This window comes from Raphanus sativus, chromosome 9 (assembly GCF_000801105.2).
Source record: "Raphanus sativus cultivar WK10039 chromosome 9, ASM80110v3, whole genome shotgun sequence".
Taxonomy (NCBI): Eukaryota; Viridiplantae; Streptophyta; class Magnoliopsida; order Brassicales; family Brassicaceae; genus Raphanus; species Raphanus sativus.
Genome location: NC_079519.1, coordinates 21,501,970 through 21,529,427, shown reverse-complemented (window position 1 = coordinate 21,529,427; position 27,458 = coordinate 21,501,970). Strand labels below are relative to the sequence as shown.

Here is a 27,458-nt window from a genome sequence, read left to right as displayed (position 1 = left end):
CCTTATATCTAAGATCAAATACTATAATATAAAATGTAATATATAACACAAAATTTCCAAACAAATGTTATTAAAAAAATTGACCCCGCGCTGGGTGCGGTTTATCAACCAGTAATATTGATATAAGGGATTACATTCATTTGGTAGGTAGCCGCAACAATTGATTAGAATCACAACTAAACGATCATTCATTTTGGTTTTCATAGATCAATATTGTCTTTACGTACCCTTGTCGCAAAGCATATACACAACACATGTTGGAATAATTACTTAAGTATATAAGATCGTCTACTTTTGTACAAAACTCACAAATAATGAGGATGTCGTTTCGGTAATTAATGGTTCTTACGAAACTTGGTCAACCTGATTAGTTCTTTTCTGTATTTTCTTTGTTTTATCGGTATATTTCTCAAAAGAAAAGAAAACAATAAATAGTTATGATGTCTTTATCTTGCGTTTCAATAATGTAAACGTTTGTGAACCACAAAACATAACGATCGCCACCTACCACGCAGGCTCAGTCATATTACGACCACCAACCAGGCTCACTCACGTGCCAACCCCCTCCACCACATTATTCATTTTCGGACAGTACCCGTAGTCCGTAGACACGCGCTGTTCTGAGTTTATATGACGACATACAATACAACCACCAACATCTGATTTATGGCCCTTATGACCCATTTTATGGACTTATACTCAAATGTCTTGATGTGTAAATTTTTATATTTTGGGTTTTTTCGTTACTTAGGCCTGTTTTAAGATTATATTCATTATTTGTTCATAACACTTTTACAAGTTTTCATAATTACTCTTTTTTCATGTATTGTTGATATTCTACTTATTTTGTTCTATTTTACTCCCTTCAATCCATCAAAAAGGACCAACTCATATATGTTTCTTAATGTTTATCATGGATTCATGATTGCTTAGAAAGAGCTGCCAAAGCCGAGTTGTTTAGCCGGTGAGTTGACTTTTAGTTGATAACTCACACAGCTGATCTTACCTTGTCTCATGAACGTCATAAGAGTAGAGCCAATGGATCGACAGAGAAGAAAGGTATGAATTTTCTTAATATTGTTTTTCTCTTTTTTTTCCCCTTTTAAATGTTATTACATTACATTTATCAGACCATCTACTAGGATTTCAGTAGAACATGCTGTGATGGTCCAGCTGTCCCTTGCTTTTGCTTTTGCTTCAGGGAAATTTCCCTTGTAGTTTCCTCTATACTAAGTACTAACACCAGCTTTGTCTTGTCCCCAGCTAGAAAAAAACCGTTGGAGAGCTTGAACTGAAGCGGGTTTCCATTTTGATTTATTGCTTGGCCTTATAACAGTTTTATTGTTGGACTTTACTTGAGCAGCTGTATGTGGGCATTAACTGTTTTCACTTTTACGCCCCCTCAAACTTGGCGAGGCAATGGAATCGACGATGAGTTTGCCTCGGAGAATGGAAATGGAAGTGTTTGGTGAAGATATCGGTGATCTGCTGCTGAGTTTGTATGTGCTTCACTTCAAGAGTTCCAAAAGCAACACGTTCCCTGACATAAATAATCAAGGGCAAAGTGTTTGGTCCTCGAGGAAATGACGGATTTGCAGAAAGAAGCACTGCTGAGAGATTATCACAATGAAGAAGAGGAGTGGTCAGTAAGGGAAGACCTAGTTCTCAGAAAACAGAGCATAAACCAAATAATCTCTGATGCAGTCTCTAACAGTGTTCAATACTCAGATTCTGTAGAACTCTTTGATATAGAAAGCTGTTTTCTAGATGACTATGATATAAGATTCTTCCCTAGAAAGGTGTTGTACCCTCCTGTAAATCGTCTTGTTGTATAGCAACAAGTCCAGTCACTATCACTATATGCAATGAGAGTAAAATTTGTGTCTTTATGAAGAGATATGCGCATTGTAATTGTATCTTTGAATATAAACATATAGCAATGAGCTTTATTAGCAAAAAAAAACTAAAAGAAGAAAACATGAGTTGTCATCAGTCACAAATAGATATGATTAATATCATAAAAGATGTAGAAAGAGAGTTGCTTTAGAGACGACTCTCAAAGTTACAAGACATATTCTCTTAACGAACCAAAACTACACCTGAAAAAGCAAGAGAGCAGGAACCACACTCCAAGCGCAAAACACAGACTAGACAAAGACCAAAGGGGAGCAACAGAATCAGGACGATTAAGCACCATCTACCACCACAGAGGTCTCTTCTACAGCGAATCACCCAATCGACAGATACTAAAGGGATCCAAGCACCTAATCAACCACAAAAGACTCCAAGACTACTTGCAACAGAGCCAAACTAGCACTCACCAAACTTAGAAGGAAACTCTCACCTAAAAAGAGGAAACCAAATAAAACTTAGATCAAACTAAAGAGGTGGAGAAGATTCTCTCTCACGTAGCGGCGGTGACGAGCACGGCCCATCACAGAGGGAGATCGGCGACGGTAAAGTTTTCTTCTTCTCTTCTCTCTTGTCCGGTGCCTTTGCTGTAGTAAAGATCCTGAAATAGTTTAGATTAAAAAAAGAAAGAATTAATTAAAGATATATTTATTTAATTTTCAATGACAATAGATTGTAAATATTATGGAAATTTAAAAGTTAGTATTAATTTATACTTTTCTTTTAATAGTTTTTTTTTAAAGTGGATCGATATTATCAATTAATTATGCTATTATAACGATGAGAATATTACAAAGACGATTATAATCTTTTGGAATATTTCTTTTCTCGTATTCCTGTCAATGCTTGTATTCTCCGATGTGGGACAAAGTGAATTTTGTGACTCAGACAAACTTTTCTTTGTTTCATTTACACTAAGTTTCCAAGTTCTTTGTGTCTTATCTCATTCATGATATGTGAATATACTGGATTGTAATGCTCATTACGATATTTCTAACGAGCTAATATTCCGGCCATCTTGAACCTCTAGTTTCACTGGAAAAGTCACCAGAAAACTAAAAAAGTCAGCCTATTCATTTTTCAAAAAGCAGATTTCAAACAATGTGGATGGTGATGGAGTGATCGTTTACTTGAGTTTATCTCTGCAACAATGGATAGATACAAACTAGATCGAGATGAAATTTGCACAAAGTATTCAAACACTTGACAAAGACAACAACGGGTAAGTTTCTTCCATTTTTCAGTTTACAAATCAATCTCCATCGACCATTTTCATTTGGAATGTGTAACTATCATGAGACAACAGCAATATAACTAGTGAGGAGTTGGAAAGTGCAACGAAAGAATATTGAATGGGAGATGAAGCTAGCACCAAAGAAGTTATATATCTGAAGTTGATACAGACAATTTAAGTCGCACCTCTCTAATCTATAAAGCCAGCACCAATCATTAAACCTTGTAATGATGATGACTACAACTCTGTTACATGATGGAAGAAATAAGCTTTGAGGAACTCTGTGCTATGAATGATGAGAAGCGGTACCACACAACCGTAAGGGAAACTTCTGTTTCATTGATCAACAACAAAAGCCCTCCTCAAGATTTTAACACTCATTCACAAGAAACAGTGTTAGTCTATTCTTCCCTCCAAAACTGAGTTTGTGATAATGTCTTGAGAATCTCCTTAATCCTTTTTCTTCTAAATTCTGCAAAATTTGATTTATGTAAAAATATCTTTAAATTAGTTTAAAAAATATAGTGATTCTTTCCTTACTTTCTGCAAGTAAATATACTTAATTATAAGCTAAGCTACGCATCTCCTAATTTTTTTTTATCACTAAACAAAAATCATCTAAATGAATAAAAGAAAAGCACTATAAAGCTGACAAAAGAAAAGAAAAGAAAAGCAAAAACAAAGACCAAAGACTTGTCTTGCCATCTTCAAAAGTCAAAACTTTTTTTTTTTTTTTTTTTTTTTTTTTTTTTTTTTTTAGTCAAAAGTCAAAACTTAGTTCATCTTCTTATATCTTTCTTACAGCATCTTAACACCCAAAAAACCAAAATCTCGGCAACTCCTTATTCAAACCAATGGGTTGTTGCGGCAGTAAAAACCTACCAGCATCCGATCTCGTCGCTGAACGAGAGCCAGGGACGATACTGGGGAAGCCATTAGTAGACTTCAACAAGCTTTACAAACTCGGTAAAGAACTGGGCAAAGGTGGTTTTGCCACAACTTACACGTGCCAAGAGCTCTCCACAGGCCGTAGTTTCGCGTGCAAATCCATACCCAAGAGGAAGCTAACTTGCCAAGAAGACAAAGAAGCAGTGAAGACAGAGATTAATATAATGGAAAACCTTTCAGGAGTTTCCAACATCGTACAGTTTCACGCTTCTTACGAGGACAAGAAGTTCGTGCACATCGTGATGGAGCTGTGTCGTGGTGGCGAGTTATACGACAGGATCGGTGCTCGTAGCTACTACTCGGAGAAAGATGCTGCTGGAATCTTCAAGTCGGTTATGAACGCTGTCCAGATTTGTCACTCGATGAATGTGATCCATCGAGATCTCAAGCCAGAGAACTTCTTGTTCTCTAGTGAAGATGAAGAGAGTGCTGAGCTCAAAGCTATTGATTTCGGTTGTTCTGTTTACATCAAAGAAGGTGAGAGAGCCACTTGAATCATCATATAGTTGGATACTTAGATTATTGTGTGTGTTTTCAACTAAGTACAGGAGTAGAATTGAAGGAGAGTGTGGGCAGTCTTTACTACATTGCTCCGGAAGTGCTAAGAGGGGAAAGCTATGGGAAAGAAATAGACATTTGGAGTGCAGGTGTTATATTGTACATCTTGCTCAGTGGCACCCCTCCATTTGTAAATGGTAAATGAGCTTAAGCTACTATAATTATAAATAATGACTTTGATTTGTTCTTCCTTTTCTTGGTGGTGATTTTTAATCTGTGAGTGTTTGTTTTGTTAGATGATGAGATTAAGGAAGGAAGAATTGATTTTGATAGCCAACCTTGGCCTTGTATATCTTCGGGTGCAAAATACCTTATCAAGCAGATGCTCAACAAAAAACAAAAGGAACGAATCTCTGCTGCAAATGTTCTTGGTAAGCCTCTTTCTTTTGTGATTTTTATATTAGGCCTATGTGAAGCTTGAAGTCCGTACTTGTTCTGTCTGGAATGTTAGTGTGAGTTTATGGTTGTCTCTAACTAGCTATCCTTTTTATGGTTTACAGAACATCCTTGGATCTTGAGTGAAGCTCCTGATAAGCCTATTGATGGCGTTGTTTTGTCCCGTTTGAAGCAATTCCGAGCTATGAACAAGCTTAAGAAGCTAGCTCTTAAGGTAAAGAGAAAGTACATAATGTCTTATACATTATCAGTTGTGCATCTTACTTGTGTTTTGTCTTGCCCATCTCATATTGCCTGAAAAATTCAGAATGTTATTTGTGTGTTTGGTTTGTAGGTTATCGCAGAGGGTCTATCCGAAGAGGAAATCAAAAGTCTTAAGACCATGTTTGAGAGTATGGATACCGACAAAAGCGGGTCAATAACTTATGAAGAACTCAAAACTGGGCTGAACAGACTTGGCTCTAAACTCCCTGAAGCTGAAGTTAAGCAACTCATGGAAGCCGTAACTACTCACAAACCATCTCTTTTGTTGATCTCATAAAGAGAGAATCCAAAACACATAATGATGTATATGTTTTCTTTTGTCAGGCTGACGTGGATGGAAATGGAACTATAGACTACACCGAGTTTATCACAGCGACTATGCATAGACACAGGCTGGAACGAGATGAGCATTTGCACAAAGCATTCCTACACTTGGATAAAGACAACAGCGGGTAAGTTAAATGAAAGAGTTGTAAAAATGTAGAGAAATAGAATGTTCAAAAACATCAATGTATATTATTAGTTTGTATGTATGATAGGTACATAACCAAGGATGAATTGGAGATAGCCATGAAGGAGCATGGCATGGGAGATGAAACGTGTGCCAAAGAAATAATATCAGAAATCGATAAAAATAATGTAATATCACACTCTACACTATCCTGTTTTGTCCCGGTTTTAACATCTAAGCCGGTTATGAGTGTTGTAATAAGTTCTGTGTGCAGGACGGAAAAATAGACTATGAGGAGTTTTGTGCTATGATGAGAAGTGGCAACTTGCAGCCACAAGGGAAACTTATTCATCACTGATCATAAGCTCATGCTTCTTGTTGCACCCAGAAGCGGTTTTGTTGAACCCGAAAGAAGAAGAGTTAAACCGGAGAAATCGAGGGGAGAGGTAGTTGATCATGAAACTTGTGTTACATTACATGTCTTCTTGTTACCAATTCATTCTTAAAACAACCTAAGATTGGTAGCTATAATTACACTGTTGACTTGAGGCAAGTAAGCTAGACAAAGTAAAGAAACACCAAAAGTAGAAAGAAGAACAAATATCACAAAACCAATCACAGAACAAACCAAGATTGGTAGCTCCTTAAAAGAGATACCTGCATTATATCTAGGCCTGGGTTCGCGGGTCAACCCGCCCCGCGGATCGAATGATTATTTTGCATTCAAAAATCTGACCTGCATAACCCGCGAACCAAATATTTTACATCCGCACCCGCCCCGCTAAAACCCGCGGGTAAACCGCATGACCCGCGGATAATAATAATTATATTAAAAATAATTTATTTTAATTATATATTAATTATTTTTAAAAAATAATATTAAAATAAATAAAAATTTATATATTTTATATATTTTTTACGAAAAATAATTATTTTAATTATATATTAATTATTTTTAAAAAATAATATTAAAATAATACATTTATAACTAAAATTAGTTTTAAAAAAACTTTTTTTTTTATATTATGCGGGTTGGCGGGTACCCGCGACTCATATTCGGCTAACCCGCATCCGCCCCGCTTAAAATAATCTTAACCCGCACCCGCACCCGCAATTCAAAATTTTCAAATTGCTCGATCCGCACCCACCCCGCGGCGGATCAAACGGGGCGGGACCCGCGGGCTTTGATCAAAATTCCAAGCCCTAATTATATCCAACATACTGTACAAATCTGAATATTTGAACTGTTAACAAAACGACAAAGTAGAAAGACCGTTGACAAGAAGAAAAAAAATTAGTTTTTTACAACAAAAAAATACTAATATTCAAAGACTTGTCTTTCTGAAACTATTCAAAGACTATTTTACCAAGGTAAAATATATATTTAAAGACCAGTCAGTTGACAAAAAGTAAAGACCATGTCAGTCAACTTATTGATCTGCACAACCATACAAGGAGACCTTTACAATCTCTCCTTAAGTCTTCATCCTCCATTCAACTCTAAGACCCTGCTAATGATCGCTGAGAATCTCACTTGTTGAATCTGAGTTTGGTTGGGATTCGGTACAGACAGACTGAACTCTGGATTATTTCAAAGGCGTTATATTGATCAGGAAGGAGTAACAGTTTATAATATGAGAACAGACGGAAAAGTTAACTGTTGCTCATCTGAGCTAGACGGAAAAGTATAAGTCAGCAAGAAATACAACGAGTAAAACCCTGATTTTTAGCCATCAAGTGTGTGTGAAAAGTTTGGATCCCTTTTTCCGTCGGTATCATCTTGCTTTTATCGATAAACTTTCTCTCCTTTTTGCCTTAGGTCGTTCCGAAATAATGGGCTGAATCCGGTCTTTCGTCCCGAGCAACTAGGCTGAGCGACCATGCCGAGCTAGTGCCGTCAAGCTAAGTTGATCCGAGCCGACTAATTTGGCTGAATCTCTTATTCGATGGCCCTTATGGAAAGATATAATCCATCTCTTACACCATCAGATTAATGGGTTGCTTCTCCAGTAAAAACCTACACTTACCAACCAAGAAAATCATATTTGACAAACCATTAGCGGACATCAAGAAACTTTACATCCTCCAAGAGAAACTCCGGTGAAGGTAATTCAGCATCATTAGAAAATGCAAGGAGTCTACTGGTAAGCCCTCTATGCTTGTAAGTCCACACTCAAGACAAAACTAAAGAGTAAAGGAGATGAAATCTTTGTGAAGAGAGAGATCCAAATCATGAAGCATTTGTCTGGACAACAAAACATCGTCAAGTTCAAGAACGCTTATGAAGACCAAGACTATGTACACTTGGTGAAGGAACTTTGTGGCGGTAAAGGCTTATCCGACAAGATGGCCAGTTTTCAGAAGCATCATGACTGGGTCAATATATAAGTTTAATATTAAGTTGATCGTGTCGGGACTGGTTGTTATGTTGCTCCTCAAGTATTACAAGGACATTACGGGAAAGAAGCTGATATATGGAGTGCAGGGGTTGTTTTGTAGATCCTATTATGGGGCCAACCTCCCTTTGTGACTAGTAAGAGAAACTTAATGCTTTCTTGATTTGTTTCTTCTTGAGGTTTGAAAATGTAACTTCTATATGTTTATATTGTAAAACCTGAGGAACAGATGCTCTATGAGATTCAGCATGCTCCAACTGATTTGGGGAGCCATCCATGGCCTTGTATATCTTCAACGGCCATAGAATTATCAAGAAGAAGCTTATCATCAGAAACCACTGTTGCAAAGGTTCTTGGTAATCCTTTTTTCTTATTTTTCTTGTTCTTGTTCTTGTTCCAACTGTAATGCTTTATTTAGGATTGGAAATTATATCCAAAACTCGAACCAACACCGGACCAAAAATTACAAAAACCCAAAGGGTTCTTATTTTTCTAAATCCAAAAAAGATATCAAAAAATTAATATCTGAAATACAGTTCATCTACCTAAACATATTAGTTATATTTAGTTTTAAAATAAATATCTTATAATAAATTTATAAAAAAATTATAAAAATTGAATATTTTAGGCTTTTTTGGTTTACTAAGGTTATCAGAATTTGTCATTTTCGGGTTTTAATAAGCCTAAATCCAAACCGTAAGTATTTCAGTTCTACTTTGGATTTAAAGAAAAAATAGAAAACTAATCCGAATCCGACTAGGCCAGATCCAAAAAATTACCAGTGCCTAATAGATCCAAAGAATCCCAATAACCCGAAATCTTAATAACCCGGCCCAATTCCAACCGTAAACTGGAATGCTGTGGACTGGCTTAACTACGCTCTTTTGTTGTTTATAGACATCTTGGAACATGGACAGAGAAGCTTCTGATAAGCCTATTGATAGCGTTGTTTCAACCCATTTGAAACAATTTTGTAAATGAACAAGCTCAAGAAGGTAGCTCTTAAGGTGAAAGTCTTTAGAGCTAAGTATTTCAAATATTTTCATTAAAACTTACTAGTTTCATGAGTGATCTTTTTTTTCCTATCTTTGCAGGTTATGGCAAAGAACCTTGGGAATCTATAAGAAGAGGAAAAGTCTTAAAACAATGTTCAGTAACATTGATACAGATAAAAGTGGCACAGTCACTCATGGAGAACTCAAAAGAGGGTTTACTACACTAAAAGTCTGAAACCGAAGTGAAGCAACTCATAGAAGCCGTGAGTTATCACTACAGTCTCTTACCTTTTCGTATCCTAAAAATTAGCCAACGCATGTTGATGAATTTTCAGGCTAATGTGGATGGTAATGGAACAATCGACATAAACGAGTTTATCTCTGCAACGTTGGATAGATTCAAACTGGACCACCATGAGCTTGTTCGCCAAGAATTCCAAAACTTTGACAAAAGAAAAAGATGGGTAAGTTCAGTTATTGCTTTAGACAAATCAAATCATACTTGTTATCTAAAAAACAAAATCAGTATGTCTATCTTATCAAATCATTTCAACAATAGGTGAATAACAAGGGGTGAATTGGAGATAGCAATGAAAGATTATGGTGTAAGAGATGAAGATAGCATCAAACACATAACATCAGAAAGTATGCCAATAATGTAAGTTAGTCACGGTACACTTACTCAACATCAAAGATTTAAACCGGTTGTGAAATATTGTAATGAACTCTCTTGAAGGATGAAAGCATAGATCTTGAGGAATTTCACACAATTATGAGAAGGGCAAGCACAGAGCCACAAATACAAGATTTTGCGGTCAATTGATCATAGTGTTCTTGTGTTCACCAAAAATAAAGATTCGGGGAAGAAGAGCTAAACCTGAGTAAACCGAGATAAGAGTAGTTGATTTTTAAAGTTGAAACTTCGTACGTTGCAAGAGTCCACTTGTAATTTTATTGACAAGCTTATGATAAAAACGAGTAATCTATTTTGGTTAGAAGTGCTTAGTATCCCCTAAACTATATTTGTAAAGTGATTTTGCCAAATATCCTCTCTATAATCAATTTCACAAAATAAATATGACATGGCTACTGAAATTGATGACATGGCTTCCGAAAAAATATGACATGAATAATTTCATTTAATGCTGATATATATTTTTGGAAAACTTTTTAGAATATGTCAATAACTCATATATTACATTTAATGTTGATTTATATTTTTGGTAAACTTTTTAGAATATGGTAATAACTCATAAATTATCAATAATATAAATATATTCAAATATGATATTTTTAATTTCGAAATATTATTTAATTTTACTTTTATAACTAGGTGTTTAGCCCGCATATACGGGCATAAATATTTTATAATTACTTATTAATATATATATTAGTAAAAAAAAAATGTAGTTCTTATTAATGTTTTCATTGGAAATTTTAAGTATTATATCTTTCTGAAATTTATTTGTACATTATATTCATCTTATTATATAAAGCTTGGTTCTTCAAAGTTAGTAATTAACACGATCGCTACACATGGCAACTATAATTTTAAGATTGTGACATGTGTTTAAAATTATATTAATTTTTTTATAGTTATCTAAAATAAATGATTCCATAGTAATTTTCCTTTTAAAAATAATTTGGTGATAAATAAATATTATAAATTATTTAATTAACAAATACGAAATTTCCCTTATTTATTTTTTGTTGATAATGAACCTTATATTAAAGCCTACTTAATTAAAATTGGGTCAATATAAATATTATAAACTAAAAAATTATATAACTATATAAAATAAATGATTACATAGTACTTTCCTTTTTTATATTATACCAAGAAAAAAGAAAAATTAAATATATAATAAAATATATAATATATTTATATATTAATGATGATTTGATAAAAAAAATTGTTTAATATTATATATTTTAAAAATTTATATAAATATATTTTTAAATATATAATTATTATAATTATTTTTTAAATGGAAAATTACTATGTAATTAGTTTTTAACAAAAGTTAATTTTATTATCTTAGTATAATTATTTTTAATTATGAGATAATTTAACATATATCACAATTTTAAATATACCATTATAATAATTAAATATAATATGTTAATTAAATATGTATTTGCTAATAATGATTTAATTAACAAGAAAAATTGTAAAAATATTAGTGATATTGAAAATAAACGAATTTTGAAAATGCCAACTTTTAGAAATAGTTAAATTAACTGGAAATAATTAATTAATAGAAAATTTATTTGCCCAAAAAAAAGAAATTTAAACTATAATCAATTTGTAAAATATTTAACACTAATTTTCCTTTTCTAAAATCATAAAGAAAACAAAAATGTAAAAAAATATTTAATCGTAATTATCTTTTTTTTTTTAAATCTTAAACCAAAAACTTGTAAGAAAATTTCTTAATGTTAATTTTCCTTTATTCAAATCATGAAGAAAATATATCTGTAAAGAAATAAAAAAAAAAACTGTCAAGCAATATTTGATAGTAGTTATCTTTTTAAAAAAAAATTAGACCAATAAAGCTTGGTTTTTTAAAGTTAATAATAACATGAATGTGAGTTTGTGACACATCAATTAAAAATTTAAGATTGTGACATGTGTTTTAAACTAAAACTAGGTGATTCTCCCGTGCTCATGCACGGGAATAAATATTTACAAATAAGTATTTTACTTTGTTTGTTTATATGTTTTAAGTAATCTTTTATTTGTATGTATAAAAAATTGTATTAAATATCTTTATGTTTTAAGTATGATATTTTGTATTATTTCAACTTTTTTTTGAGTTTACATAGACGGTTAAATTAATGATGATTTTCTCATTAGGTTAAAATTATCGTATTAGTAGGTAATTCAGTTTATCCTCTTATATTTGTAAATATATTTCATAAATTTTGTTTAATTTGATATATCTTATTTTAGAAAAATAGAAAAAAGTAAATCAGATATTCATTAATAAACATAACTTGTAAAATATTGAAAATTTATTCACGTATATGAATATATGCAAAATAGATACGTCATAATAATTGGTTGATTTAATTGTTCATATTTTGATTGATTTCATTACTTGCATTTGGTATATTGGGCCTATATCATTTTTTATTCATAATGCTTTGGTTATAATTAGACTAAAATAAAACGATTTTGCTAATTACATTTTGAGTTTACCTTAGGTTCATAAATATATTTATGTATAATTTATATATGTTTTTGATAAAATATATAAGTCTATATTTTAAAATTTGATAGATATTTTCTGTTTTTTCTGTTTTTGGAAAAATATGAAGAAAAATACAAATAAATTCCGTTTATGTATAATCAATCTTTTATATTCTAGAAATATTATTATCTTATAGAAAAATGTCTAAATTATTTTATTAATATTATAAATTTTAGTTTCTTATCAGTATTTTACAAATTTGATTTCACTGAACATTAAAATTAAGATAAAAACAATTTTGTTTATTTGGAATTATATTTAAGAATGTGCATGTATATATTTAAAATTATAATCTTAGGTAGATTTTTCTATCTATTTATTTTAATTAAATATATTAAATAAATATGTAAAATTGCATAATTTTCAAAAATTAAAATTAAAAATATTTATAAAATCTGTAGATATATATAAGAAACTAATGATTTTACGATTTAATTTGATTTTATGATTTTTTTTATAATTTTCTAAAAATATGTATATATTTATGAAATATTTTTAATTTAAATGATATTTCGAAATTTGAAATTCTATAATTGAATATATTTATCGTAATGATGATTTATGAGTTATTACCATATTTTAAAAAAGTCCAAAAATATAAATCGATAATAAATGTAATATATGAGTTATTACCATATTTAAAAAGTTTACCAAAAATATAAATTAACATTAAATATAGTTTTCCATGTCATATTAATCTTTAAAACATGTCATCAATTTTAGTAGCCATGTCACAATTTTAATCTAGGTGTTTTCTTGCACCATGTGTAGTGATGAATTTTTTTAAAGTTAAATTTTATATTTTAAAATGTAATTTATTAATATTATATATTTTATTATTTTACCAATAATTAATATAAATATCATTAATTAGGCATAAAATTAAGAGAAAAATATTTTTTTTTATTTTAAATTATATTTAAGAATATATATGTATATATATAAAGTTAAAATCTTAGATAAAAAATTATTTATTTCATTTGGTTAAATGTATTAAATCAACTTGTACTAAATTACCAAAAATCATATAAAATTGTATAGTTATCAAAAATTAAAACTAAATAATATTTACATAATTTGTAGATATCTAAAAGAAACTAATGATATTACGATTTATTTTTTTAAATTCAGAAAATTTAGAAAATTTTAGATAATAAAAATATTATAATTAAAGTAAAATTATATAATATTTCGAAATTCTAAAAAATGTCATATTTGAGTATATTTATTTTAGTGATGATTTATGAATTATTATCATTTTCAACAAAGTTTACCAAAATATAAATCAATATAAAATGTATTATATGAGTTATTGCCATATTCTACAAAGATTTCCAAAAATATATATCAGCATTAAATGTAATTGTCCATGTCATATTTAACCATATGACATGTCATCAATTTTAATAGCCACATCACAATTTGTTTTGTAAAAACAATTGTAGAGAAGACATGTGGCAAATCACTTCGCAAATAATGTCTAGGGGATCAATTTGTGCAATATTTTACACTAATTTTCCTTTTCTAAAATCATAAAGATAAAAATAAATGTAAAATATATTTAATCGTAATTATCGTTTTTAAAAATCTTAAACCAAAAAAATTGTAAAAAAAATTGCTTAATGTTAATTTTTCTTTATTCAAATCATGAAGAAAAGATAAATGTAAAGAATTAAAAAAACTGACAAAAAATATTTTATAGTAATTATACTTTAAAAAAAATTTAGACCAAAAAAATGTAAAAAACCACACACACACACACACACACACACACACACACACACACACACACACACACACACACACACACACACACACACACACACACACACACACACACACACACACACACACACACACACACACACACACACACACACACACACACACACACAACTAAACTCCCTTATATTTAATAACTAAACTCCCTTATATTTAATTACCAAACATAATTATTGATTCAACAAAAAAAAAGTAGGGTTATGTATCCTGATACACACACACACACACAACTAAACTCCCTTATATTTAATAACTAAACTCCCTTATATTTAATTACCAAACATAATTATTGATTCAACAAAAAAAAAGTAGGGTTATGTATCCTGATCTTCGCATGTTCTTTTTTTTTATAAACTTATGTTAATTTCTTTTGTCATTATGCTGCTTAGGTAAGTTATTGCCACAATAATGATTAGGTGTTTGTACAGTAATAATTATCACTTTATAAAAATATTTGTTTATTAATACAAATGCTGTTTATTAAAATAATTATTATTTTCTTAAAGACTTCATATATAATTTTATATATATATGTGAAAATATTAAACCTAAACCCCTTAACCTTACCCAATCTCTCAACTCTAAATCCTAAGTTTAAATTAGTTAACCTTAGGTTTTTTGGTCAATGTTAATCCTAGGATTATAAAAGTTTTTTTTCCTTTTTAAAAGTGAAAAAATAATAGTGGTTACTATAAAAATGAAAAGTAATAACACGAATGTAGTGTTTTTGACAATATTACTTTTGACCTCCTTATTAAATCACTCTCTTCAAAATCACTCAGTAATCTCTTTTTAATTATAGAAAATATTACTTGTGGTTTCTCTGGCAACTTAGTGAATAAATAATAGTGGTTTCTTTTTAACCATTTTTCTCTGATTAAAATACCCAGGCCTATAGTACCGGTATCATATATTACACATTGTGGACTTGTATGAATATTTCGAATTTTGAATATATTAGAAAATACCTTCAAATACCTTCATATATATTTTATTATTATTACCAATAATTAGTATAAATATCATTTAGTTCAGCATAAAATTAAGATAAAATAATTAAGATAAAATATTTTTTTAACATTAATAATAATCAGAATTATCTAAACTCTAAAATATATATTTTAAAATAAAAATATAATTCTTATATATACCGTGTTGTTATCCAAAAAGTATATTTTAATAAGAAAGTTAAAAATTCAAAAACAGAAAATACATAACTAAATATCAAGTAAAAAAAATATTTTCTATAATTAAAAAGAGAATACTGAGTAATTTTGAAGATTACTTTTAACTCAAAAATGGTTAAAAAGAAACCACTATTATTTTTTCACTTTTAAAAAGTGCACCACAAGTAAAAATTGGTTAAAAAGACTTTTCTCTGGCAACTTAGTGATCATCTTGGTATAACTCAATAGGCTTGTGAGATTTCAGTCTCAGTGCTGATGACTTGTGGTTATATTTACTAATAGACTCAGAAAGGATCAACTAACAGACCTTTGGTCTACAATTTTTCAGGTATTATTGGTCTTCAGGGCTAAGCTGTTGCTATTCAAGGAAGGGAGTGATTTAATAAGGAGGTTCTTACCTCTAGACCTGGCTAGTATTACTGTCAAGATCAGACGACTATGATAACTTTGGTCATCAATATTTACTATGAATGATGGAAAAATCAGAGCAAAATTAAGTTTGATAGTTTGTTATTAACTAATTATCTTTCTTTACAACAACACCAAAAATGTTCAGAAAGATGTGTAACTATCATTTGTACAAATGATAGGTTTTTTTTTTAAGTTCAAAAAAACTATCATTTGTACAATGCATTAAAAAGAAACTTTATCAAACTTTGAAAAAACAACAACTAAACCGTATTATATTAAGAAGAATAATAATATACACAAATAATCAACAAATCGATTACACACTACTAATTTTTTTAATGCTTACCAATAGCAATTTTCCATAAAACACATCAACTTTTGAAAATATGATAGGAAACTCCGTACTACCAGAGTGTAGTAGTTGCTCGTGCATCACAGAACTCCATCAGATCAATCACTCTACTGGATGGCACTATCATTACAGACCCGAATATCATTAGTGCTGTGGCTATTGCTCATTTCCAAGGCATACTCGCCCCTGATGTGCTACCTCAGATCGTGAGCTCCTACCAGTGGCTTTCAGAACTTCATTCCTTCTCCTGTTCGGATCACCATCGCCATCTTATGTCAGCTGCACCTACTGTTGCGGAGATTGCAAATGTGTTAAAAAAGGTAAACCCGAGAAAAACACCGGGTCCCGATGGGTTCACATCTGCATTCTTCACATCTGCTTGGTCGATCGTGGGAGATGAGGTATTGCAGGCTATACAGAAATTTTTCGTCTCCTATTTCCTGCCCCGTTCCACAAATGCCACTATCCTAACCTTGGTACCAAAGAAACCCAGAGCTACTTGCATTGGAGACTACCGGCCTATTTCCTGCTGTAACACTACTTATAAGTCAATCTCTCGTCTTCTGGTAAAGAGGCTAAAGCTTATTCTCCCGGGTTTCATTTTGCCGAATCAGACGGCTTTTTTCAAGGGTATATTAATTATTGAAAACACCCTTCTGGCTTCGGAGATTGTACAAGGATATCATGGGAAAGGAGGACAAAAAAGAATCACCATCAAAGTAGATATTGCAAAGGCTTTCGATACAGTGAGGTGGGAGTTCCTGTTTGCGTGTTTGCAAAGTTACAACATCCCCGAGACTCTGATCCGTTGGCTGGAAGCTTGTGTGTGCACACCGTCGTTCTCAGTGGCTTTCAATGGGTCAACCTACGGGTATTTCAAGGGAAGGAGAGGTCTCAGGCAAGGTGATCCTCTCTCTCCGTACCTGTTTGTATTGGTTATGGACTGCCTATCTCTTGCGCTTGATCGTGCAGCGGCGACAGGAGGTTTCCACTATCACCATCGCTGTGGAAAAACAAAGCTCACTCACTTATCCTTCGCTGACGATCTGCTCATCTTCTCAGACGGCTCACTCTCTTCTATCCAAGCCATTCTCAGGATTTTGAAAGACTTTGAGCAGCGATCAGGGTTGGCTATCAGTTTACAAAAAACTTCTTTCTTTGCGGCAGGGATGTCTGATGCAGAAGTTGAAGATATAAAAGTTCAGACAGGTATCTCCTTGGGAGTTCTTCCTATCCGTTATCTGGGTGTCCCACTGCACACCAAACGGATCTCGCTTATTCAGTGTGCTCCATTACTCCAGTCGATTAAAACAAAGCTACGATCTTGGACGGTGCGGAAGCTAACGTATGCTGGTAGACTGCAGCTCGTAACCTCGGTTATAAATGGAATCACCAATTTCTGGACGAGCTCCTTCATCATCCCCAAGGCTGTTATCCATGAGATTGATTCCCTGTTCTCCAAATTCTTATGTAAAGGTGACATCTCAGCTTCGTCATCTGCAAAGGTCTCATGGGAGTCTTGCTGTCAAGCCAAAGAGGAAGGGGGACTGGGACTGAGAAATCTTCAAGCATGGAACCAAGCATGTGCGGTGAAAATGATCTGGCTTATATTTTTCGCTAGAGATTCTATCTGGTCAGTGTGGTTTAGAGAAGAAATTCTGAATGGTGACATTGAATCTTTCTGGGTCATAAACACAAGACAGAAACACTCGTGGCTGGTGAACAAGTTGCTTGAATATAGGGAGTTCGTATATCCCTGAATTAGGAAACGAGTGCACAATGGAGAGACAACCTATTTCTGGTCTACGAACTGGTCACCGTATGGTAAACTCTCAGACTACCTACGTACTTCCACCTCTTCTCGTTACCCAATCCGAAAAGAAGCTACTCTGGCTGAACTCTGGGAAAATGATGTGTGGATCCTCCCAAACGCTAGCTCGGATCGCCATCTTGAGTTCATAACTTACATCTCCTCTCTTGCTCTTGATGATTGCTGTGATGAATTTGAATGGTGGCCTGAAATCAGAGGCACACTAGTTGTCGCACAGGTGCAGTGTACGATCTACTACGACCAGAGGCCCCGTCTTCCTTGTCACAAGGAAGTGTGGTTCTCGGGAGGCATTCCAAAACACATGTTCCTAGTCTGGTTGATGGTCAGAAACAGATGCCCAACTCGTGATAGAATACTGAGCTGGGGGCTCCAAACCGACCCATCTTGCCTGTTTCGTAATGCTGCCAATGAGTCCATTGCACATTGTTTCTTTGAGTGCAGATTTACTTGGGAAATTTGGAAGGTGATGGCAGCAAAATGCGGCCTAGCATCCTCGAGACAGTGGGAAGCTATATTGATACAACTAAGGGGGCACTCTTCAAACAAGGTCCACAAAACACTGCTGCTCCTCTGCTGGCAAGCAACGCTCTATACGCTATGGATGGAGAGAAACAGGCGACTCCGTAATTCAAACTTCTCAGCGGTGGAGACTCTAGTTGCTCAGATAAAACTTACCATCAAGAACATGATCTTAAACCTAAGGACAGACAGGTCCAAGTTCTCTTCCTCCCTCATTCAGTTGTGGTTCTCGACTTAAACTAAGCTCAACCGACCTAGACTAAAATCTGATTCAAGTTTGTATCTTTCTGGATATATAAAGCCACTTGGCTTCTGGGTTTAAACTCTGTAAAACCTTTTATTTCTCATGCACTTAAATAGAAAAGTTTTTTTCAAAAAAAAAAGCTTTAATGTTCAAAGAAGAAAAAAAACTAACACAAGCTCAGCAGCCTCCTCCACCTCCGCCTCCGCCTCCTCCACCGCCTCCCCCACCCCCACCTCCATCACCACCGCCGCCGCCAAAACCTCCACCACGACCACCGCCACCACCAAAACCTCCGTCACCTCCGCCACCATAACTCCAAAACCCTCCATGGCCACCAAAATCAGAACCACCTGTTAAACCACCATCACCGCCTAACCCACCTCCGTTTCCTCCATTACCCAACTCCACATCCCCGCCGCCGCCATCCTCTCCTCCGCAATCACCTCCTCCACCTCCTCCTCCGTCGCCACCACCTCCACCTTTTAGCCCGCTTCCAGTCAAAATCGCAAGAACTATAAAAACAGCAAAAGTAGAAGCGAAAGCTATGATGATGATTACAAAAGTCTCCATCCTAAGCAAAACAGGCACGTATAATTATCCTAGATATGTATGTGTATATATATACTTCGTTGCTGCATACAGAAAATGTGTTAAGTGCATACAGAAAATGTGTTAAGTTTATAACGTGTTGCTGGATCCGAAGACCCGACCCGGAACCGATCCGAAAGTTTATAAGTGCATGTTGGATCCAAAAAATTTCTACCCGAATAGACCCGGACCCGAAAAGAATCGACTCGAATAGATCCGGACCCGAAAAGAACCGACACGAATAGACCCTGACCCAAAAAGAACCAACCCGAATAGACCCGACCCGACCCGACAAAAATCGATTCATACCCGAATTAAAAACATTAATATCCAAAACGAGATTTTGTTATGTTCTATTTTCTATATTTTATTTTATGATTTAGTTTAATTTTTTATTTTGTTAAAAATCTTTGTTATTATTTTGTAACATTTTCAATTAATATGAAGTTTTAAATGTAAAATTTAGAATTCAAAATTTTATTTTAGTTTCAATAGTTTATTTTAAGTTATTTTGAAAGATTTTAGATATAAATGACATATTTTGACTAAATTAAATTTGTGTATTTTTGTTTTTTTAGATCTTAAATACCCGAATGGATCCAAAAGATTATGAGTATTTTACAACTATTTTAATTTTAGATCCGAACCGACCGGAACCCGACCCGAAAATTTAGAAATAGATGTTGGGTTCAAATAATTAGGATCCGAAAAAACATGGACCCGAAAGAAACTGACCTAAACCCGACCCGAAGACCCGAAGACCCGAATACCCATGCCTTGGTACATATAACTGGTTAAGCCGGTGAAATCAGTGTCCCATGAGAAAAGCGGTTCTTGGAACTGAGATCTTACCAGTTACACAATACAATGGAAAGTATCTAATTAAATTGCACACAAGTATTAATATATCTGATTAAACCAAATTAAACCGAAATACGCTAATCTCTATCACTTGTTATCAGATAATTCCTCTCGCTGGGAGAGACCTCACAAATCACAACACATCAGCATTGGTTGGCTGATATACAAAACACGTAGATATGCCACCAACAATTTTTTTTTCCAAGATCTCGTACTCTCCACTTATACAACGCCAATGGGTCCCACATTTAAGAGTTCAACGAACCCAAAGGAGAATAAACCTTATCTCCAAACCTCATCCATTACCTTCTCTTCCCTCCACTCAATCTCTCTTCTCTTCTGTCTTACAATCAAAGAAAACGTAGATAAGGTTAAACCAAAACACTGTCTGAACAAAAAAAAATTGTCTTTCCGTTTGAACCAAAATCAAGAACAATGGCTTGCAGTAATCTAACAACAATGTGGGTTTCATCAAACCCATCTCTTTCCGATTCCTCTTCCTTGTCCTTCCGTTCTGTTCTCAACCCACTTCCTCTCCCAAACCACAACTCCTCTCCTTCAAGATCCTCCTTCGTTGCTCCAATCCAATCCTCTCTTCGTGAGCTCAGAGACCGAATCGACTCAGTCAAAAACACTCAGAAGATCACTGAAGCCATGAAGCTTGTCGCTGCAGCAAAAGTAAGGAGAGCTCAAGAAGCTGTCGTCAACGGACGACCATTCTCCGAAACCCTAGTCGAAGTTCTTTACAACATCAACGAACAGCTTCAAACCGATGATATCGATGTGCCCTTAACCAAGATAAGACCGGTTAAGAAGGTTGCACTCGTTGTCGTAACGGGAGACCGTGGATTATGCGGTGGGTTTAATAACTTCATTATCAAGAAAGCAGAGGCGAGGATCAAGGAGCTTCAAGGGTTAGGTCTTGACTACACAGTCATTAGCGTGGGGAAGAAGGGAAACTCTTACTTCCTCCGCCGTCCCTACATCCCCGTCGACAAGTACCTCGAGGCCGGAACCTTACCGACGGCGAAGGAAGCTCAAGCTGTTGCCGATGATGTCTTCTCTCTGTTTATAAGCGAGGAAGTCGACAAAGTGGAGCTCTTGTACACGAAGTTTGTGTCTTTGGTCAGATCAGAACCCGTGATCCACACGCTACTGCCTCTATCACCCAAAGGAGAGATCTGTGACATCAACGGGAACTGTGTTGACGCTGCTGAAGACGAGTTCTTCAGGTTGACGACTAAAGAAGGGAAGCTGACGGTCGAGAGAGAGACTTTTCGGACAGCAACTGCTGATTTCTCGCCGATCTTGCAGTTCGAGCAAGACCCTGTTCAGATTCTTGATGCTTTGTTGCCTTTGTATCTGAACAGTCAGATTCTTAGGGCGTTACAGGAGTCTTTGGCGAGTGAGCTCGCAGCTCGGATGAGTGCGATGAGTAGTGCTTCGGATAATGCATCGGATCTTAAGAAATCGCTTTCCATGGTTTATAATAGAAAACGTCAAGCTAAGATTACTGGTGAGATTCTTGAGATTGTTGCTGGAGCTAATGCACAGGCTTGATTCGATATGAGCAGGTTGTTTTTTAAATATATATCATTTTCGGTCGTATAATGTATAATCGTCTAGACTCCTATGATCTTTATATAATCATGCAATTACAAACATAATGCGGTTGTATTTATTTTGGTCTTTCATTGGATAAATGATTAAGAAAAAACTTCGTGATGATTTCGTAGATTATGAGCTTTGCTAGGATGTTTTGAAGGAATAAGTTTGCTTATGTTATCATTTAGTTGAAACGGTCCTATTCAGTTGTTTTTAATTAGAGGGCAGCCGAGATCCGACTAATCTTTCAAGGAGGTCAATAGTATCAATTTAGTTTCATATTCTCATATTTTGTTGTTCTTATGAAAGATCTTAGAGATAAATAATCCTACCGACTCTGCTTATGACAAAACTAATAGTATATATATTATGGATTTAAGGGATATGAACTTTGACCGAAGATCTTCCGATAATAATTAAAGACCAATAAAATTAAATCATCTTTCTATTGATTACATAATTTCAAAGAATCAAAGTAATATCAAGTAGAGAAAGAAAGTTCCCTAAGAAAATATGAGTTCAACAAACAATCATCTCATGAGGTATATCAAAAATATGATAATATAAAAAATGATTTTATATGTATGTATTTATGTAGTGTAAATGGTTAGAACTATTACTTGACTTCAATTGTATTTCTCTTTTCATTTTTTCTATACTTTTTCGGCAAATGGTTAATTCTAACTATATTACACAGTTGTTTGAGAATTGAGATGGACTCTCATTAGCATACTTCATAAAATGCATAATACCCCCACGAATTCATTCAATACTTTAAAGGACATTCTTCTAAGTTCATATGTGTGTACCAACACTTCCTAAATGAAAATAATCCTTGAAATTTGTGAATTTATTGTAACTCAAGTTTGTCTTCAATTCGGTAGTAACAAAAATCATGAGACACGCATAGAGATTTCGAAGATTAGGCAACTTTATATGACTATCTCATCAACCTTTACTTAAAACTCTTTTACCTTGAGTCATTGACCTTTATTGAAACTTAAAAACACATATTATGACTTAGGTTTTCTTGATGAAGGTTCTCTATCGCTTGTGTAAGAAAACAAAACCGCACGACTGATCTAATAACAAAAACAAAGGGACAAAACCATTCGCGAACATCAAGAAACTTTACACCCTCCAAGAGAAACTCGGTGAAGGGCAATTCAGCATCATTCAAAAATGCAAGGATTCTAATGGTAAGCCCTACGCTTGCAAGTCCATACTCAAGAAAAAACTAAAGGGTAAAGAAGATGAAATCTTTGTGAAGAGAGAGAGAGAGAGAGAGAGAGAGAGAGAGAGAGAGAGAGAGAGAGAGAGAGAGAGAGAGAGAGAGAGAGAGAGAGAGAGAGAGAGAGAAGAGAGAGAGAGAGAGAGAGAGAGAGAGAGAGAGAGAGAGAGAGAAGAGGATGATTGTGTCGTGACTGGTTGTTATGTTTCCCCCGAAGTGTTACAAGGACATTACGGAAAAGAAGCTGATATATGGAGTGCATGGGTTTTGTAGATCCTATTATGTGGCCAATCTCCCTTTGTGACTAGTAAGAGAAATTAATGCTTTCTTGATTTGTTTCTTCTTGGGGTTTGAAAATGTAACTTTTATATGTTTATATTGTAAAACCTGAGGAACAGATGCTATATGAGATTCAGCATGCTCCAACTGATTTTGAGAGCCATCCATGGCCTTGTATATCTTCAGTGGGCACAGATCTTATCAAGAAGAAGCTTATCATCAGAACTCACTGTTGCAAAGGTTCTTGGTAATCCTCTTTTCTTATCTTTCTTGTTATTGTTACGACTGTAATCGAGTCAAACTGAACCAACCGAACCGAAGTCGATTCAAACCAAACCAAACTCTATTTCAAATCATTCGGTTGAAGATTTCTCCAACCCGAATGTTTCGTTTCGGTTCGGTTTTAAACCGAACCAAACCGAGAAACCGATGTTATTTTTAATTATTTAAATTTAAAATATTAGTAATACCAATATACTAAAATTCTAATACTAAAACCCACATATTTTCATTTTCATTCATTAACATATATTCTTCTAACCTAATATGTAATCATCAAAATATTTGATTTAAAAAAAGAATAGTTAAGTATGTAATCTTATATTCTTATACTGTATATATAAAACTGGATGTTAAATCTATACCTAAAACCTAAAGCAAATTTTATTAAAAACAAAATTTTTCTACACATAGTTTTTTTCTCTGCGTTATCTGCATATTTTTCTTGCATCCAGATATTTTTTGTGGTGTCAATTCTAAACAACTTCAGGTGAGATTTTTAATACCAAGTTCTAAAAATAGACGAATTTTAGCACTACATAGAAGAATTTGTATAGAGGCAATAATCTTTGTAAAATATAAAAATAGTTATATGCTTTCATGCTTTTACACGAAGAAGAACCTAATTAAACCAATTCAAAAAACAAACCGAACCGAATACAAATAGAACCGAATATAAACCGAAACAAACACAAACTGAACCAAACTAACTATGATTTACTTCAGTTGAAAAATTACTAGAACCAAACTAACCAAACCGAACCGAACCCAAACTGAACCGAGAAAATAACCGAAGTGTTCACCCTTAGTTTCAACCCGTTTGAAACAATTTTGTAATATGAACAAGCTCAAGAAGGTATCTCTTAAGGTAAAAGTCTTTGGAGCTAAGTATTTCAAATATTTTCATAAAAACTTACTAGTTTCATGAGTGATCTTTTTTCCTATCTTTGCAGGTTATGGCAAAGAATCTAGGGAATCTATTAGAAGAGGAAATCAAAGGTCTTAAAACAATGTTCAATAACATTGATACAGATAAAAGTGGCACAGTCACTCATGAAGAAGTCAAAAGAGGGTTTACTACACTTGGATCAAAAGTCTCTGAAACCGAAGTGAAGCAACTCATAGAAGCCGTGAGTTACCACTGCAGTCTCTTACCTTTTCTTATCCTAAAAATTATCTTCTTGTCGATTTCTAAGTGCCCTCTTTGCCAAATAGAGACTGAAAGAAGCTTCTATTTATAGGCAGGCCAATGCATGATGATGAATTTTCAGGCTATTGTGGCGGTAATGGAACAATCGACATAGAAGAGTTTATCTCTGCAACGTTGATAGATTCAAACTGGACCACCATGAGCTTTTTCGCCAAGAATTCCAACACTTTGACAAAAGAAAAAGATGGGTAAGTTCAGTTATTGCTTTAGAAAAAATCATACATGTTATCTAGAAAATCAAAATCAGTATGTCTATCTTATCAAATCATTTCACAATAGGTGAATAACAAGGGGTGAATTGGAGATAGCAATGAAAGATTATGGTGTAAGAGATGAAGATAGCATCAAACACATAACATCAGAAAGTATGCCAATAATGTAAGTTACTCACGGTACACTTACTCAACATCAAAGATCTAAACCGGTTGTGAAATATTGTAATGAACTCTCTTGCAGGATAGAAGCATATATCTTGAGGAATTTCACACAATGATGAGAAGGGCAAGCAAAGAGTCACAAATACAAAATTTTGCGGTCAATTGATCATAGTGTTCTTGTGTTCACCAAAAATAAAGGTTCAGGGAAGAAGAGCTAAACCTGAGTAAACCGAGATAAGAGTAGTTGATCTTTAAAGTTTAAACTTAGGGGTTGATTGGTTGTTGCTGTAGCTTCAGTTGTTTTTGCTTTAGAAAATAGGCCGTAAGATTTTTGTTTTGACTTTAATTTTTTTTTGGCTTTGGATATTTTTCAAAGCACTTAATGCATCGGATCTAAAGAAATCGCTTTCGATGGTTTATAATAGAAAACGTCAAGCTAAGATTACTGATGAGATTCTTGAGATTGTTGCTGGAGCCAATGCACAGGGTTGATGATTCGATATGAGCAGACTCTTTTTAATATATATATATATATCATTTTCGGTCGTATAATGTATAATCGTCTAGACTCCTATGATCTTTATATAATCATGCAATTACAAACATAATGTGGTTGTATTTATTTTGGTCTTTCATTGGATAAATGATTAAGAAAAAACTTTGTGATGATTTCGTGGATTATGAGCTTTGCTAGGATGTTTTGAAGGAATAAGTTTGCTTATGTTATCATTTAGTTGAAACAGTCCTATTCAGTTGTTTTAATTAGAGGGCAGCCGAGATCCGACTAATCTTTCAAGGAGGTCAATAGTATCAATTAGTTTCATATTCCCATATTCTGTTGTTCTTATGAAAGATCTTAGAGATAAATAATCCTATCGACTCTGCTTATGACAAAACTAATAGTATATATTATGGATTTAAGGGATATGAACTTTGACCGAAGATCTTCCGATAATAATTAACGACCAAGAAAATTAAATCATCTTTCTATTGATTACATAATTTCAAAGAATCAAAGTAATATCAAGTAGAGAAAGAAAGTTCCTGTCCAACAAACATTCATCTCATGAGGTATATCAGAAATATGAGAATATAAGAAAACGTTTTTAATATGTATATATTATGTAGTGTAAAGTTAGAACTATTACTTGACTTCAATTGTATTTTTCATTTTTTCTACACTTTTTTGGGCAAAGGTTCTAAGTCTCTAACTATATACACAGACACAGTTTTGTTTGAGAATTGAGATGGACTCTCATTAGCATACTTCATAAAATGCATAATACCCCCACGAATTCATTCAATACTTTAAAGGACATTCTTCTAAGTTCATATGTGTATACCAACACTTCCTAAATGAAAATAATCCTTGAAATTTGTGAAAATACTGTAACTCAAGTTTGTCTTCAATTCGGTAAAAACAAAAAGCATGAGACACGCATAGAGATTCAAAGATTAGGCAACTTTACATGACTATCTCATCAACCTTTACTGAAAACTCTTTTACCTTGAGTCCTTGACCTTTATTGAAACTTGGAACATATATTATGACTAGTTTTCTTGATGACGGTTTTCTACCGCTTCTGCAAGAAAAAAAACCGCATGACTGATCCAATAACAAAAACAAAGGGACAAACCATTCGCGGACATCAAGAAACTTTACACCCTCCAAGAGAAACTCGGTGAAGGCAATTCAGCATCATTCGAAATGCAAGGATTCTAATGGTAAGCCCTACGCTTGCAAGTCCATACTCAAGACAAAACTAAAGAGTAAAGAAGATGAAATCTTTGTGAAGAGAGAGAGAGAGAGAGAGAGAGAGAGAGAGAGAAGAGAGAGAGAGAGAGAGAGAGAGAGAGAGAGAGAGAGAGAGAGAGAGAGAGAGAGAGAGAGAGAGAGAGAGGAGAGAGAGAGAGAGAGAGAGAGAAGAGAGAGAGAGAGAGAGAGAGAGAGAGAGAGAGAGAGAGAGAGAGAGAGAGAGGAGAGAGAGAGAGAGAGAGAGAGATCATGAAGCATTTGTATGGACACCAAAACATCGTCAAGTTCAAGAACGCTTTTGTAGATCAAAACTTTGTACACTTGGTGATGGAACTTTGTGACGGCTTATCCGACAAGATGGCAGTTTTCAGAGCATTATGAATGGGTCCATATATATAAGTTTAATATGAAGATGATCGTTTCGGGACTGGTTGCTATGTTTCCCCTGAAGATATAAAGGACATTGTTGGGTCAAAAACAGTTATCTCGAAATCAACGGCTAAGTCTATTTGTCATACGAAAACCCCTTCCGAAAAACG

General features: G+C 33.8%; 3 protein-coding genes and 3 long non-coding RNA genes across 9 annotated transcripts; 4 read left to right on the top strand and 2 right to left on the bottom strand.

The window, feature by feature from the left end:
- The first annotated feature begins 638 nt into the window (after positions 1–638).
- LOC130500323 (uncharacterized) lies at positions 639–1,612 on the top strand. The gene is made up of 2 exons (XR_008938930.1): positions 639–1,059; positions 1,264–1,612. It is a non-coding gene; the product is annotated as an uncharacterized LOC130500323 (long non-coding RNA).
- On the bottom strand, positions 1,046–2,242 carry LOC108828172 (uncharacterized). Of its 2 annotated transcripts, none has more exons than XR_008938928.1 (2): positions 2,100–2,242; positions 1,046–1,610 (listed from the first exon to the last, which is right to left on the bottom strand). It is a non-coding gene; the product is annotated as an uncharacterized LOC108828172 (long non-coding RNA). The 2 variants fall into 2 exon arrangements; XR_001945778.2 differs by having other exon boundaries at positions 1,046–1,607; positions 2,100–2,239.
- LOC108828171 (calcium-dependent protein kinase 22) lies at positions 1,940–10,151 on the top strand. The gene is made up of 18 exons (XM_056995249.1): positions 1,940–2,456; positions 3,003–3,133; positions 3,218–3,540; positions 4,017–4,570; positions 4,642–4,788; positions 4,888–5,022; positions 5,152–5,261; positions 5,382–5,549; positions 5,636–5,763; positions 5,851–5,950; positions 6,037–6,208; positions 7,582–8,295; positions 8,388–8,514; positions 9,056–9,165; positions 9,253–9,416; positions 9,489–9,617; positions 9,713–9,811; positions 9,890–10,151. Exons 3-11 carry the CDS (start codon positions 3,398–3,400, stop codon positions 6,118–6,120), a joined length of 1,569 nt encoding a protein of 522 aa, XP_056851229.1. The 5' UTR covers positions 1,940–2,456; positions 3,003–3,133; positions 3,218–3,397; the 3' UTR covers positions 6,121–6,208; positions 7,582–8,295; positions 8,388–8,514; positions 9,056–9,165; positions 9,253–9,416; positions 9,489–9,617; positions 9,713–9,811; positions 9,890–10,151.
- Positions 9,411–19,742, bottom strand: LOC108835077 (glycine-rich protein 5-like). Of its 3 annotated transcripts, XR_008938927.1 has the most exons (3): positions 10,031–10,171; positions 9,836–9,904; positions 9,411–9,595 (listed from the first exon to the last, which is right to left on the bottom strand). XR_008938927.1 is itself a non-coding variant. In XM_056995251.1 (2 exons), exon 1 carries the CDS (start codon positions 19,301–19,303, stop codon positions 18,911–18,913), a length of 393 nt encoding a protein of 130 aa, XP_056851231.1. In that variant the 5' UTR covers positions 19,304–19,742; the 3' UTR covers positions 9,411–9,595; positions 18,905–18,910. The 3 variants fall into 3 exon arrangements, 1 of the variants encoding a protein (XP_056851231.1); XR_008938926.1 differs by lacking the exon at positions 10,031–10,171 and having other exon boundaries at positions 9,836–9,974; XM_056995251.1 differs by lacking the exons at positions 9,836–9,904; positions 10,031–10,171 and adding an exon at positions 18,905–19,742.
- A 743-nt stretch (positions 19,743–20,485) lies between these two features.
- On the top strand, positions 20,486–21,910 carry LOC130500321 (ATP synthase gamma chain 1, chloroplastic). Its single transcript, XM_056995250.1, has one exon. The coding sequence runs from the start codon at positions 20,618–20,620 to the stop codon at positions 21,740–21,742; it is 1,125 nt and encodes a 374-aa protein (XP_056851230.1). The 5' UTR covers positions 20,486–20,617; the 3' UTR covers positions 21,743–21,910.
- A 2,683-nt stretch (positions 21,911–24,593) lies between these two features.
- On the top strand, positions 24,594–25,431 carry LOC130500322 (uncharacterized). The gene is made up of 4 exons (XR_008938929.1): positions 24,594–24,706; positions 24,818–24,974; positions 25,066–25,164; positions 25,243–25,431. It is a non-coding gene; the product is annotated as an uncharacterized LOC130500322 (long non-coding RNA).
- Positions 25,432–27,458: the final 2,027 nt, after the last annotated feature.

Excerpts from the sequence above, each read along its gene's own strand:
- LOC108828171 (XM_056995249.1), top strand. The coding sequence starts at position 3,398 with ATGATGGAAGAAATAAGCTTTGAGGAACTCTGTGCTATGAATGATGAG. Across the intron at positions 4,571-4,641 it reads TTCTGTTTACATCAAAGAAG|GAGTAGAATTGAAGGAGAGT; the intron begins GTGAGAGAGCCA and ends AACTAAGTACAG. Across the intron at positions 4,789-4,887 it reads CACCCCTCCATTTGTAAATG|ATGATGAGATTAAGGAAGGA; the intron begins GTAAATGAGCTT and ends TTGTTTTGTTAG.
- LOC108835077 (XM_056995251.1), bottom strand. The coding sequence starts at position 19,303 with ATGGAGACTTTTGTAATCATCATCATAGCTTTCGCTTCTACTTTTGCT.
- LOC130500321 (XM_056995250.1), top strand. The coding sequence starts at position 20,618 with ATGGCTTGCAGTAATCTAACAACAATGTGGGTTTCATCAAACCCATCT.